Below are 16,358 nucleotides of genomic sequence, written 5' to 3'. Positions count from 1 at the left end.
GGGAAGTGAACAGCAGGCTCCTGGGTGAAAGTCCAGTGTTTGCTGGACACATTCGCTCTAATCACTCTAATTATCCACAACACAACACAACACAACACAACACAACACAACACAACACAACACAACACAACTATCAGCTGCAGACGGTCGGTACAATGACAACTTTAGGACAGTGTCTGTACAATCAGTGTACAATCAGTGTCTGACTACATGGAGGTGATTTAACAACTTTTGAATGAGAAGGAGTTGTTTTGGTTTTAAATTCCAGATGTTGTTTTTTTCATTCATTTCATTTTTTAAAAATTTGTCATAAATTTAGTTTGATGAAACCTGCTCAGGCACAGATGTTCCCGTACAAACACAAAAACAAAAACTCAGACCTCAGAGCCAGTTTGGACCTTCAGACTACATGAAACATTCATTTAACATCACATGTGCAGAATCCACGTTTATGATTCTGATTTTCAGCGGTAAATTTTCAGCTTCACTATTTTTGAAAAGACAACTTTTTGTTCACAACATTTTGGCATGTTTCCTCTAAATCCCAGAGTTTAAATTTCAGAAGAGTAACACTAATACTTGGTCAAAACTATTGATTTCAATTTGCATCATTTTCCATTTTATTCCAAGATCTGTGACTCCTGTTTAAAAACGGAGTGGCTGTTCTGGTAAACTGTCCTGCGGACTATACGTTGGTTTATTTCCTAAAGTTGTCATTGTACCGACCGTCTGCAGCTGATAGTTGTGTTGTGTTGTGTTGTGTTGTGTTGTGTTGTGTTGTGTTGTGGATAATTAGAGTGATTACTTGTGAATCAGTTTACCGGCAGTCAAGTTTTGTTTTTTTCTTCCTGTCAGTGCAGTAAACACCAGCCGACCTCACGCAGCGGCTTTTGCCTTTCACTTTTCATTCCTCGTTAAGCTGCACAAATGTGCCACTAACGTTAAATATAGACATATGTTTGTTATCTCTTTGTTCTGTGAGTTTGCATGTTTTTACTTGTTCAATTATCTGAAGACAGACAGTTAGATTCAGTCCAAAATCAAACTTCATTTATCCAGAGAAACTGTCAGAGAACAATGAATTGTATTAATTATTTTTGGTTATTGAAAAACAACCATACAAACACAATCTGTGTGTTTTAAACATGAAAACAAGTGAGCATCGATTTTATGACCTGAAGGTAAAAAGACTTCTTGATGTCAAAAATAAAAGAAGCTGAATTTGGTTGGGAAGGGAAAGATTCAGCAATGTTTAAATGAATTTATTTAAAAAGATAAAAACCATCTCATTGAAGTACTTTTGAAACAGAAGAACACTGACTAAATTTAGCAATTGAAATGTCTAAAAAATGTCATTTTAAATCTGTTCATTAGATGTGGACGCAGTGTGTCAAAGTCAAAATCTGTCTCATGCCTCCATACATGGTTTTGTATTCTTTTATAGAAATATAATCAGTTTTTAAAGTGAGAGAAGTTTGTGATGAGAAGAAAACAGAATACAGATGTATTTCAAATAAATTAATTTTTCTTTCCACGATTTTTTTTTGTTTTGTTTTTTGTTTGGGGCATTTTCAGCCATGTTTCTAACAAAAGTGATGATTGACTTTTTTTGACAAGAGGTCGGAAAATTTCACGCTGCATTTGGGGCTTCAAAAGTGGGTATATTTTAACAAGAGGGTGAGACATTTCCAGACATGTTTGTGTTGAAAAAATTTGGTAATTGGTTTTAGTTTGTAACAATTCCAGCCATTTTTGGAGCAACAAATTGGTTATTTTTTAACCATAGTTTGGGACATTTCTAGCCATGCTTGTAGCAATATAAGTCGGTACTTTTTAACAAAAGTTTGCAACGTTTCCAGCTGAGTTTGATGCGACAAAAGTGAGTCTTTTTTTAACAAAAATTTGGGTTTAATAACTTTTTTTTCCTTTTTTGATAGAAACTGTTCAGTGCGATATATGAACAAGTCAACTTTTCCACTCAGACACTCAGAGGTAAAAAAAAAAAAGTGGAAAGACATCCCTGCAAACCATTTACCTTGGACTCCTTCCATCTAAACACCTCAGCGAGCATCTCACTCTCGCTCTGCGGTGTGTTTTACAGTAGGGGGGTCGGACGGCGGCTCGGGAAATCCCATAAAAGAGTGTGTGTCAGCGAGATGACATAGTGAGACAGACTCTGCATCACTGCGTCTAGGGCTGCAGTGTGTATACAAACACACACACACACACACACAAACAAACACATAGCGTACCCCACACCGAGCCCCAGGTCTTGACTCAACACCATAAACCCGCCATCCCATCATGCTTGGCGGCAGCATAAGCGGTGAGGAAGCCTGAAGTGATGACATGATGTGTGACATCACACACACAACACACACACACAAACACTTTGAATTAGCAGACTGGCAGCGTGACAAGAGACGAGTGTGTGTGAGAGAATTCATAAACACACACACACCTGCAGGGGGCTATAAATGATGTCTGTAATTATGAACACACACAAATCACACACACTCACACTGTACAGTTCGATTCCGCGAAACTGGGCTTGCTCACATAGAAAGAGACAAACACACACACATACACACACAGACACACACACGGAGCCCGGGGCCTGTCTGACAGCACAGTTTAGTGGTCTCATTAGCAGCGGAGGGAATGCCAACAGATAATTAACCAGGAGAGATGAAGAGGGAGAGGGAGGGCGAGTGTCAGCAGTAAAACACATGAGAGCGAGATGATCTTTATGACACGGATCAAGTGAAAAGACGGTAAAACACCAGAGGGGGAAAGGAAACTGGCTTTGTCTTGTCTGCCGTTTTAAAAACCCAAACACTTTCACCAACCAGCTGAGCTCGAGACGAACACCGTCCTCTGAGCCACGGAGAAACGCATCCGTGTACAGAATGACTGATTAAAGATGATGTTTTCGCTGACTTTTCAAATCACTTTTCTTGTGCTGCATTCAGATGCCTTTCACACACATTTAAACCTTTAAAATCTGATCACATTGGTTTGATTTCTTTTGAAAATACGGCTAAAAAAAGGCAATGAGCAATATGGAAAATTATGTCTCCCAAATTGCATTCAATTAGAAGGTGACAAGAAAATGACCTGAAAAAGAGACAGAGAGATTGAGAAATTACTAGACGTTAATAATTATTTAAAAAAAAAACAAAACAGAAAATGTCCAGAAAACCATATTTATAATTTCATCTTTATATATTTTTTTGTTTTTAATTGTTTTGGGGTTTTAGCCTATTTTAAAAACCTTTTTTTAACTTTTTTTTTTTTTTTTTTACCATTTTTTGTATATGTCAGGTAATTTTCTTGTAACTCTTGTAACTTTGTTCTCTGTTTTTGAAAGAAATCAAGCCAATTTGCTCAAGTTTTAAAGGGTTAAAGGATAAGGCTGGTGCTGTTAAATCGTTGTTCATATAGTCATCAAATCCCATGGAAAAACAATGTGTTAAGTCTGTCTCTAAACATGTTTTCATCAAACAAACTCGAGTAAATAGTGACTTTATTGGGGACTATTTTTAGCAGCGGATTAATCCACATGACGCTTTAGTGGGTGTTTGTGCCAGCATGACAGTGTAAGTGGGATTGACTCTAAAAGGATTTCGCTTTAGAGCCGCTAAAAAGTCCCTTCTTTCTGTCTTTTTGTTATTGTTTGGTGTTTTCTTTTCACATTTATTATTGTTTAATTATTCTGTTACTTTTGTTTCTTGCTACATGTTTTGTCTAATTGAACATATATTGTATTATTGTTATTTAGGACCCCCTTAAAACTGAGATGGTACAATCCAAGAGGTTATTTCTAATTAAGAATTTACAGCAACAAACAATAATGTTTGCATGGTTTTGGGGAATAAAGGACCCTGTTAAGTTGTTCTGCATCTGTTTGCGTTAAAATGCGAAATTACAGAAAAGACCCTGCAAAGTAAGAGATGAGCATTGACATTGTTTTTGGAATTGCTACCGAAACGAAAGTAACATATTGTTACCAGTTCTGAAAAACATAAATGACGCTGCGTTCTAAGAATAATTTTCAATTTCATTTTCATCCTCACCTTGCTGGAAAGTGAAGGTAACACTGACGGCTTAATGTAATGACACAGGAATATATCAAATGAGGAGTCAGTTTACAAGAAATTTTAAATAATATATAAAATATAAATGTTGACGATGTCTCATTGAAAAAGTCTGAATTAGTTAAATCCTTAAAACGTCACTGCTCTTGCATATTTTTTAAATTTTTTCTTAATCTTTTTGTCTTACTTATTTCTGTGTTTTTAAAGCTACTTTTTATTTATGTATTTATGCTACATATATTTATTTATTTATTAGCAAGCCAAGGGTTAGACAAAAGGTTAACTTTCTTTCTGGAGTATCAATACTCGCAAAATTTGAAAAACATACGGGATCATATGGATGAGATGCAGCTATGCATATATGATTTACTATTATACTCGTCACAAAACTAAAGAAAACTTGATCACAAAAGAAAAAAAAATTCTCTGCTCATAGCATGGTGCTGTATAATGTGTTTAAATAAATATTCAGCAGTTTCCATCTGGCAATAAGTAATACAAATAAATAACAAATAACTAGATTCTCTGAGAATTCAATTCAACTCATTTTTATTTGAAGTCATTCTTGATAACAGCTGAATGTGCCATTTTATTTCAGTATGAACAGATGTAAAAAAAAAAAAAACAAGATGCTGATATATGATGCAAACTTTACTAAAACAAAAAAAAAGAAAGAAAAAAAACAACGGCTGATTAATAACTCTCAACATCCAGCAAAGTAATCCGATCTGGCTGCCCTCGGTTTAAGTTAGTGTTCTGGCAAACGTCATGGATGCTTTTGCCAGATCTGTTTGATCACAAACTAAAATTTGCTAATGTGAGACTTATCAAACCGCTGTGGCCCCCAGCGGCCTGCAGACTCGACGCTAACCGTGCCCGCTGTCTCATTATCTCAGCCGAGTTCTTACGACGAAACAAAACCAGATGCTCATTTAAGTTTGGCTGCAGACAAAGAGGCTCGAGCCAAAGCCCAAAGAAACAGACAGTAAAACAGCTACACTGTGTCGTATTGATGGGGAGAAATCAACACCTGCTATTGAAAACACGTGTGACCCCCAAACGCACAAAACGCTTCAGACGCGTGAAAAAAACTCTGATAGATACCCTGTGAAAATCCTCTTTCTCTTTCTCTCTGTCTCCTGCAAAGAAGCAAAACAAGTCAATAACAGAGTCTAACGCAAATTTAACTTAAAGTTTGTTTTTGTCCCATCACCTACAGAGGAGCGTGTAACCATTAACGGACAATTTCCGTTTATTTCAACGATGAAAATAAGTTTTATGAAGCTGGAATTTATCCTTGAATCTCAGTGCAGACCAAAGATTCGCAGCGAGACGAAACCGCTTCAGACCGTTGCAGCGGTGTGAACTGACTTGACTCTGCTCGACTTAAGACAGCTGAAGGTGTCATCTGCGACTTCTCAAATTGCCGCGGCTGGTTCTGTTTCGACAGCCAATCAGTTTATAGCAAAGTCAGCTGGCCAAGTCAGTTAACCCTTTCAAACCTGAGCAATGTGGCCTGATTTATGCCAAAAACACAGGAACTAGGCAAAGAGCATCGACAGAAGAAATTACCCAAAAATTAGCAAAAAAAGGACAAAACTCACCAAAAAGAAAAGTGATGTTGCTCCTGGTTTCAAAGGGTTAAACTGCCTGCAGATGGCGTGTTCGCCTGCTGCAGCAGGTGCTCAGTCACGTCGAGCCCTCCTCACGATGTGTCGCTGCTGCTGTTCGCTGTGTGTGCTCATGTGACACTGCACACACTCCATGATTGATTAATTTGCGCCAGTTATTTTCATTATTGTGGTGTTGGTATTGTTGTGAATATTTTCCATCTGAAGACATTTTGTTCATTTTTGCTGTTTCCTCACCGCAAAATGTGCAACTTTATCAAGTATCTCACTGTCCTCATTTTTATTTCAAAGGCTCCAAATTATTTTCAGCTACAAAATAAGTTTGGTTTCACAACAAAAGTACAGTGACTGGTTGCTATGGAGACAATTCACCATCTCATCTCATTGGTGTAGGTTTTTTAAAATGTAGTCCCTGCATGTTTTAACTCGTCTCGTCGCGACTCTTTGATCTGAACTGAACCTACAATGAAGCAAAATATTTAAAGCTGCACTTTAAAGTGGATTCAGGAGCAGCATCAGGTGATGACGCTCTCTGTTTATGCTCGTTAAGTTGCTTTTTTTCAAATAACTTAAAAAATTAGATCCCAGCAGAATGATGCTGAAACAAAGTGAATCAGCGGAGAGAATCAGCAGAAAACAAATCGTCCTCTTCTTATTCTGCTTCATCACATGAAGCCGAATGTTAACGCAGAAACATAACCAACACAAAAATCATCTGTAAAAAGTCAAAAACAAACCAGAAGAAGTTAGTAGCGAGTTTTTGGATTTGACTGTAAACTCAAAGTGACTCTGTTGACGTTTTCGCAGTGACGACGTGGATAAAAATGAAAGCGTTAACTAAGGCAACTTCAGCAGGACTGGACACACCTCTCCCCAAATCCCAAACAATCGCATCTCCCTGCTGACAGGACAGTCTTTCTCTTGGACTGGACGAGGAGGGAGATGTATGGCAGGATGGAAAACGGAGGGATCCATTCGCCTCCTCTCCTCTGTGGAGATGTTTGCAGAGGAGGAGGAGAGAGAGTAGAAAAAGGAGAGTTGCTGCTCATTCATCGAGCTCTTCACCTTCAGAAGTGTCTTTATTTTCTTTTGGGAAGAGACGATCTTTTCACCCTCGCGTCCTAAAAACAAGTTTTCTGAAGGAAAAGAAGGAGTAGTCGTGGTAGGAGGAGTAGAAATATAAATAAGATGAGAAAGGAGGTCTGTTTGCACCTCCTTCACATCCTTTGTTCATCTTTATCTTCTCGTTCAAGAGTCTGTTAGTTCCACCGTTAAGCGCCACCGTTTCCAGAGTTACCCAGCCGGCTGGCGGGACGGCTGATTGGTCAGTCGGTCGTCACGGTGATAGTGAGGTGTGGCAGGCGCGGCCTCAGTCAGAGGGGACGGGGACGACGCAGATGTGCAGAAAGTTATCGGGGTGGCTGAGGTGTTCGCTGAGCCACTGCAGTGGCGTCTCCAGCAGCGGCTCGATGCCGTGAATCACCACCTGGTAACGCTTCTGCTCACCTGCACCGACACAGAGGACAGAGAAAAGATTAATTTAACAATAATTAACGTGAGGCGACCTCTGGCTCACACATAGCTACGGCTATTCTGTCGATAAAAAGGTAAAAAAAAGCCCAAAAAATAACCTTAAAAAAATTAACATGAAGCATACAAAATAATAATAAAAAAAAAAAACGCTTCGTCTTGTGCCGACTGTGTTGTTAGTTGCATTACCTTTTAATATTTTTATGAATGGCTTAAATGTATATATGTTATTTTGTACAACAATTAATAATTGATTTATCTAGCGCCTTTTAATGTACCCAGAGTAAGAAAACAAAAATAAATACACAAATTAAATTAAAAAAAAAAAAAGACAGTTTGTTTGGACCTAAATATTTTATTTGTTCGTGTTAATAAAATAAATAACTGGGATCTTACAATTCATTTCATGAAAGTTTTAATGGACAGACTATAATGTTATTATTGTAGTATATTTTTAACGTTCTCTCTGTTTTACACTGAAGAACTTTGACTTCGTATGTGAACAAAAGTATTTTTTTCTGAAGAAATTAGAAACAGTAGAAAGAAAGAAAATAGGAGAGATGAGGATTAAAGAAAGAAAAGATGGTTGTCAAAAGACAGCAGAGAAATACAAAGCAACTGGAGGGAAAGAGAGTGAAGAGAAGAGAAAGTGAAGATAAGAAAAAGAGGAGGAAGGAGAGAGAGAGAGACGGAGAGATGGAAAAAACTTAAACTGATAAAGAATGGCAGACAGAGGAGAGGAAATGAGTAAAAAAAAAAGCAGAGGAGAGTGTGTAAAGAGGAAGCAGGAGGAGATGAACAAAAATGAGTAAAAGAAAAAACGTAAAGTAAAAAAGAAAAAAGACAAAGATGGAGTGAGCAACAGTGAAGAGAAAAGAGGAAAAGAGAAGGTTAGGTGAGGTGAGAGAGAGACCACATCAGATGCTGCAGTGATGCCACTGCTGTGGTGGGTGACAGAGAGACGGAGACAGAGAGACGGAATCAGAGAGACAAAGACAGAGACAAAGACAGCACCAGTGTAAATTTGAATGTTCAGTTGTGAAGCAGAGAGTGACAGTTGATTGTTTTTTGTGTTCATCGCATGATCCGAATATTTAACTTTCACTCTGACAGTTTGTAGTTTCAGGGTGTGTGTGTGTGTGTCTCTGATGATGATGGCCTCCTGTGAGTGACCCCGCCCACCGCTGAAAGGCCACGACCGCAAATCGTTTGTTACGAGCTGCGATTCTCTTGATCCTCCGGGGTTAAAATGATTTAGTGACATTTTCACATCTTTTTTTGTTGAAGAGCGCAAGGTCAGAGGGATAAGAGCAGGAAGAGTCAAAAAAAATATGAAAGACATATATAAACAGAATTGCATGATGGGAAATGTAGGATCCAGTCTTTAATTAAGAACTCAGAGTCAGTAAATCTCAGCCTGCTGCTTTTTTTATTTTAAGAAAAAAATATTTCAAGATAATTCAAATTTCTTTGCCCTGAGATGCAGTGTCGCTGATTTTAATCCAGCACGGGACTTTGTTTCATCTCTAATAGTTAAATCAATAAAGTTTTGGAAATAAAAGCATTGGTGCATTAGAAGATGCAGAATTTTGCAGGACTGATTTAATTTGACTCCAAATGAAGGAACTCAAAGAAATCACAATATATTTAAGATTTATAAAATTGCATTTGATAATAAAATGCTGCTTTTAACTGATTGAAAAAAAGGCTTTCGATTAAGATAGAGAACTGCACACATTTCAAGACTTTGCCAGAACTTAAAGATATCCTGATATTTGTTTACCATATTTTCAAATTGTATTATTATTATTATATTTTTGCTATTTTTGTTTTATTTTATTTCTTCACATTTATCTAAATAGTTTGTTGTAGATATTGCTGGTAAGAGCTCCCTACACACTGTGACAATAAAATACACAAGTAACTGACACAGATGACATTAAAAATTGACAGCTATCAAACAGCAGAAGTTTGGATCATTTCAGGATTTAAAAAAACATGTTAAAGGCCAGAAATCAGCCTCCATGTACACAGTTTATTATAAAAATTTTAATAGTGACCTTTAGTTGGTAATTCCCTCTTACTGTGACTTACTGTTTCCCTCTTTTAATTTAAATTCTACCAAAATATTTAAAATCTTCAGTGGCAATTTCATCTAGTCTGGATTAATTTACAATTTTTGTTTGCTTATTTTCTTTTTTAAAAATGTTTTGCTTAACTTTTAAGGTAAATCTGCCTGTTTAAACAAAACTGATTGTGATTTTATCTGTTTACACTTTTGCTTAAGTTTCATTAGAAACCAGTTAAACTTTAGAAACAGCTCACCGGTTTAAATACAAGCCAGAATTTTATCTCCCCTTCAGACTGATTCATGTTTCAAGATAAATATTTTTGCAGCAAAAGAGCCGGAAGGAGACAAATGTTTTGCTCAGCTGAAAAATAGAAACTACTGTACATTTTTCATCGGCATGGAAACGGTTAATGCAGCTGTCTCTTGTTTGGTCTCAGAGATTATGGTTCATGCTTTCAGTTTTGAGTTTTAAATAAATATATCTTCTTTATTTCTAAGTAACATTTTTTTTTTAATGTTTTAGTGTTTGTATGTGGCTTTCAGCTTCTGGCGAATTATGACATCTGGTATATAATCAGGATGCTCTGTGCGTGCGTGAGAAGTGATAGGCCTTTTCCTGTCTATCACTTTTGACCTCACACACACACACACACACACACACACACACACACACACACACACACACACACACACACACACACACACACACACGCACAGGTCGTCCTAATTCATCACCACCGGGTACATGACATTTTGGTTCCACGTAATATCAGGAGGACGGTTGAGAGCAAGCGTTAACTGACGGTCTGAGAGGCGACTCCACCCGACACCTGCTGACTGACTGGCGACCAGAAACGTGCAAGAAACTAAGTCAGGAAGCACGATGAGAAATGTGCTGAGCATCACAGATGTGCACATGCAGGCCAGAGGAGGCTGTGAGAGGTGGGCCGCCTCTGCTGGTGGCTGCAGGAATTGAAAAAGTAAATATTGTTGATTATTAGCTGTACTCATTCTTTTTTTTAATCAATTTTAGGTGAGTTTAGGTCGTAACAGAGTGGCTGCTAGAGTCCTGCACAAACCAGAATGTGCAATATTGAACCGCTGAATTGATATTTGGATGTCATCACAGATGGAGCTAGAAGGTGAGTCATGCTCTCTTCAGGAGGACTAAAAAAGTTTTTGCTCTGTCAGCTAATTTAATTGATGTATGGTGACTGCAGGCAGCAGAGGTGAAAGCAGAAGGTGAAAAGTTGGCCAGAATTAAAAAGTAAACTTTAACTGTGTGATTTTTAGCATCTTGGGTGATTTTTAACGTCACCACAGACAAAGTAAGAAAACCTGTTCATTGAAAATAAACAAAAGATTCTTAACATAATAAATAAATTAAAGATTTAAAACATAATACAATAATATATATAAATAAATAAATACATAAAAAGATATTTAAAACATGATAAATAAATAAATAGATAAATAAATACGATTCAAAACATAATAAATAAATAAATAAACAGAACGATTAAAAATATAATAAATGCATGACTTTTTTTTTTTTCCTTTTGGTGTTGTTGGGTTGAAAAAAAATGGTAATTGTATTACCCTGCAAACTTTATCTTTAACCAAGAACTATTTAAAGAGCAACTGCAGGAAGTTAAGGTGGACTGTGTGTTGTTGGCTTACTGCATTAAAACCACTGAGCCACAAGCTTAAAAAAAACTGCTATCACTACACTGATGCCATTTCCTTGAGACTAAAGGGAGTCGTTTGCTTTCATGTGAGCTGCGGCCTTATGACAATATCTAAGAAAGGGCCGTTTGGAGCTAGAAACCAGAGAATGAATATTCATAGGACAGACTGCTGAGAGCTGAGGAGCAGCCGAAGAAACACGAACTCTGAAGGAGGGAAATGATAAAAGAAATGAAGACAGCACTAAAATCATTCAGTTGTAGGTGCTGGAAGTTTTGGAAAAGGCAGTCAAATTATGGCATGGTTATTAGTAATATACACAAATATTGTAATTTTTAAAAATGACTTTGAGGGACAATCTGCAGCTGCAGGATCAGCAGCTCTCATGCATCTCCTCTATTCAATTTTTTCGATTTTCCACAAAGGTGGGACCAAGTCATTGTTTTGCCAGACACAAATAAGTCTCAAGTCTTTGTACTCAAGTCCCGATTCAAATTCTAAGTTAACACTGACAAGTCCCAAGTCCTAAACTTTGAGTTTTGAGTACTAAACAAGTCCTAATGCACTCTTCACCAAAAGTAATGCTATTTTAACACCAAGTGATATAAATATATAAATATAAATTTGAAAAATCACAAATGCTTGAAAATTTTGTATTACTGTATTTTTTTAAGTTTGTTGGAAATTGTTAAATCTCTATTTGTTTTTTTTGTTGACGCCTGAGTAGTTTTTGTGTGCAGATGAAATTATCTGTGATATCTTTTCTTTTTTGCAACTGATGCTCACAAACGTAACTTTCAGATTCTCTCCTGCAACCTGACTGGATGCTGTCAGAGTGGATGTGATTACGTGTCGGCGTGCAGAGCATTATTTAATTTAGGAAATAAATCGATTCCTGTCACACTTTTTAAACAACATGCTTTTTTGGGGGGAGGTATCAAGTCTTTTCAGGTCAATAGGCTCGAATCATCAGTTGATTTGCAAGATGATTTTGTCAAACTGGGTCCCAAGTCATGAAATTCTTGATAGTCAAGTCCAAGTTGTGTGACTGGAATCCACAACTCTGATTTTCCATCAGTGGAAATGGCTTGTTGTGCCTAACAGTGTCCCCCAGCTGCATTATCATATGGAACCCACGTTTTAAAAAAAAAAGTGTAAAACTGATAACCTTCATTAAAAAGAATCAAGGTATTAACCTGGAGAAGTAAAATTTTTTTAAAAAATCAATTAAAAAACTAATTATTCTTCAACAAGTCTCAGTTTTTTTTGGGGGGGGGGTTGTTTTGTTTAACTACAAACACTATTTACTTTATATATCTTCCACTTTGCAGCACCACTTTTAAAATAACTGTGAAGCTTTTTTAAAAAACAGTAACAGACGATGGCCTTAAAATGAGCTGATTGACACCGACATCAACTTGAGTGAAATCTTAAAATGTTCAAAAGCACAGAAAGTAAAAGGTGTGATCCAGCCGATATGACAAGTAATAATGAGAAGACACTTTCTCCAGTTCACATGCACACACAAACACACAGTTTCTGGGAGGTGTTTCTTACCCATGTCTGACCTTTAGCCCTGTCTCTGCCTGGCAGCAGGCGGGCCAATGTGGGTGGAGTGGGTGTATTCTTAGAGACTCATTGTGAGAAATGGGGGGAATTCACAAAGGGCCACGCCCCCAAACACACACACAGCCCTCTCAAATTTATGTTACTGTAGATCATCACATTACACACACGTACAGTCATACACTCAGATGTATGAAAAAAAAAATGCAGGAAAGGAGAAACACTGATGAGGTCAGTCTGGGAGGTGATTTATCGAATTCTGATCATCGTCATCTGGAGGAATTTCCGCAGTAAACACGTTAATGTCTGCCACCTCACAAAAGCTGAAACTTGTTAAAACACAAATTTGAGACTTTTTGTTTTTTTGTCAGACAGATGTTTTGTTTGTTTTCTAAATCTAGTTGGAAATAGAACTGCTCTTAACATTTCCAGTAAAGCTAAAGCGATACTTGACTCTCAACTGCAAATCAGAGTGGTTTCATTACAATGACGCCTGCAGACTCAGTGACTTCTTTTAAATCACTTTTTAAAACTCATTTTTTTCAGCCCTGATAATTATCATTATTATTATTAATGTTCTGTGTCTACTGCCTTTTTTTGTTACCATATTTTTCTAATATGTCTCTGCTTCGAATCTCCCTTTTAATTCTGCATTAACTCTTGTCTGGCCTTTGTTCGGCCTTATTGACTAACTTTAATTGTTTTATTAACTCTGGGGTTTACTGCTCTACTTTGTTTGTCAAAGCACTTTGGAAACTGTGTTTTTAAAGGTGCTATAAATAAAATCATTATCAGACAGGCTATGGCGGCAAAAAAACAGCAACAGGGCAGACGAATGCCAACAGTGCTGGACATACTGCAAAAATAATATGCTGGCAGATGCTCACCGTCAGCGGACACTGACTAGTTGGTGTGTCAGGAACACCAACTGAAAACTGTTGATCTGTCTGATGGTGTCTTGAGCATGAGCTTAACGCAACATTTAACATAAAGCCACCTTACCAAAACACACAGAATAGGATCTGGTATTTTTGGAGCTTGACCAACACACAGAATTACAGCCACATTCAGACAAGAACGGCCCTACTAAAAACGGAAAACTCTCAACTGTAAGAACAATCCTCATGTACACGGATCCACAAAAACAACCTAAAACACTGAAGTACGCATGCCAGGGCAGTAGTTGGTGGGATGGCTTTTTTTTAAAAAAAAAATTACACTCTGGAACCTGGTTTCAAAATTATCATTTTCAGGCTCCCAAAATGCAATTGTGGTGTGAATGAAAGGCCAAACAGCAACAAGTTTAACGTCTCATGCATTCTCATCAATGTCGTGTAAATGGCCCCTAAAAGTGAGGATATCTCGAACTGATGCTGCTGCAACTTTTATCAGCCTTTTTTAAGTCCCTAAAGTTTAAAGAAATGCAACACAGAAATCATTGGATTTTATGATCTTTGTGAATGCAAAGACGCTTGCTCTTCTCAGACTGAATCCATTTATAACTGACTATCACCGTTACAAAGATAACAACTGTAACCTTTCACTCTCCATCCTGACTGGAAAAACTTGATCGCCCTCTAGGCCGCCCCAAACGTACAGGTAAAGGCATCAGCAGATTCGTCATGTGAGAGAAGACAATAGTGAGAGATGTCATACAAGGAGAGATATTTACAGAGGTGTTTTCCCAGTTTGACTAACGCTCAGTTCTGTGATTCATGAAAGCGTCACGGTGTTGACCATCAACAACAGAAACAACTGAAGCCGACAACAAAACAAGGATATCTGGGAAAGATCAGCTGCAAGCAAACATTTCCATCAGGAGGTTTCAAAGGAATTAGATGACTGTATGACGGCAGCACAGAGGCTCAGGGCTCCTTTACTAACACTTCAATGCTGTGTTTTTTCACCAACAGGTCAAAGGTCAAAGTTATTTCAAAAGAATGGATATAAATACATGTAATCTATGACACGTTCAGCTGTCCTGTAAGTGAAAGTTGCTTATTGGAAAAGTTTCACTGAAAACAAATCTCAACGTCAGCAGCTGACGAGAGCAATCACTTCTTTCCAACCACAAATTATCAATAACGTGCTTGCACTGGATAGCAGCAGCAACTGTTTGAATAAAAATGGCCTGATTGTCCGCCGACACACACACACACACACACACACACACACACACACACACACACACACACACACACACACACACACACACACACACACACACACACACACACACACACACACACACACACACCCTGTGGTTGACTAGTACACGACCGCCGGCCAAGACAACATGTTTTGTCAGCCGAGCGAAGCCAACCACTATTTAGGAAGACCACAACGCTGCGCTCTCCTCTGAGCCAAACACACAGCCTGAGTGCACGACTGGCAGCAAGTTGGACCAACTGAATGGCGAACAAAAAAACTGAATGGCTGACTGGTGGGAAGTCCAACTGCCATGCAATGTTGTGAGAGAGAGAAAAGACAGGCGCTGCAAGCTGCGGTTATTTACTGATTATTTCTTTTGATAAATCAATTTGTCTGTCAACAAACTGTCAAGTACTAGTGTTTTTTTTTTTAAATTTCTTGGAACTTTTTACCTTGAAATGCATTCTTGTTCAGCCAGCAGTCCAAAACAATGATATAAACCAAACAATTATAAAACCGACTTCCTTTGCAGTGCAGAGATGACAGCTTATCGTTTTCACTTATGACTAAGCCAAATTCTGACGCAGTGTTGGGTACTTTCAGCAGGGCAGAAATGTGTTACGATGCTGATACCGAATTCTGGGCACTGGGCGGTTTCCATTAACCCTCAAACAGCACAAATTTAAATTGCAATGTCTAATGGAAACATGCCAAAAAAATATTGAAAAAAAGTTTTTTTTACACTTGCATGAAGTGGTATTTCAGAGGAATGGAAAAAGCTATACTTTGCAAACCTGCAATGGAAACACTTTTTTTGTTCTCGTCAGTAGGAACTGGCTCCCTCATGATGCAGCAGGAGCTACAAAAGGTGTTATTGCATCACATAACTCTTCAAAAATTGAGTTGATCATCCACAAGTTTTGAATCCACAATTGCTCTGTAAAATCATGGACCATCACCCCAAAAAAATCCCTCATATGTGGCCGATCCCACGTATAATATGCCTACGTGACATCCATCATGGTGCTTCTTGGAATATTATCACCAGAAAAGAAGTCGCAGAACATCACTCAGTGGAAACACAGTCATCTCGTGATTGTGTTTTATTCACATTTCGAAAATATCACTTAAGTTTGTGCTAATCTGTAATGCAAAACCACCTACTAACATGTACAGAAGAGGATATCTAAGTCTTGGATGACTGTGATGGTGTGGGAGTAGGCTATACTATATCAAAACAACTCCTTTAAATCTGAGAGGCTAGCACATATAAATATATGTCCTTTTTCCTTTAAAAATAACTGTTAATCAGTCTTTGAATTGTTGTCAATAAATTATCTGTTGATAGACAGCCAGCAGTTCCACTGAAAGCTCTCGGGCAGCAAGTGTGAGAGATTTGATCAGAGCTGCTCTGGTTTTAAAACGAGTATTTCAAACTCATTTTGCTGCTCACATTTTGCATGCAATGACATTTTGCACGCCTCCACCAAACCAGACCAAATGTTACAACTGGATTAAAACATCATGTTAAACAAAACATCAGACAATCGGCACATATCAGAGCTACGTTATGCACACAGTATCAGAAAACTAATTTGCTGCTGTGTTACATTATGTGGAATGTTA

At 37.8% G+C, this 16,358-nt stretch overlaps 1 protein-coding gene across 1 annotated transcript in view; it reads right to left on the bottom strand.

Moving 5' to 3' along the window:
* Positions 1–4,629: 4,629 nt before the first annotated feature.
* atg5 (ATG5 autophagy related 5 homolog (S. cerevisiae)) overlaps positions 4,630–16,358 on the bottom strand; it is a 42,343-nt gene continuing 30,614 nt past the window's right edge. The window contains exon 8 of the mRNA XM_042489883.2: positions 4,630–7,234. Within this exon, the coding sequence (XP_042345817.1) occupies positions 7,098–7,234 (137 nt within the window). The 3' untranslated portion in view covers positions 4,630–7,097. The remainder of the gene's footprint in view (positions 7,235–16,358) is intronic.

The sequence above is a fragment of the Plectropomus leopardus genome, chromosome 11, assembly GCF_026936395.1.
Source record: "Plectropomus leopardus strain MGB_pleo_1.0 chromosome 11, ASM2693639v1, whole genome shotgun sequence".
NCBI lineage: Eukaryota > Metazoa > Chordata > Actinopteri > Perciformes > Serranidae > Plectropomus > Plectropomus leopardus.
The sequence above is the reverse complement of the archived record's forward strand: the minus strand, read 5'-3'. Positions and strand labels throughout refer to the sequence as shown.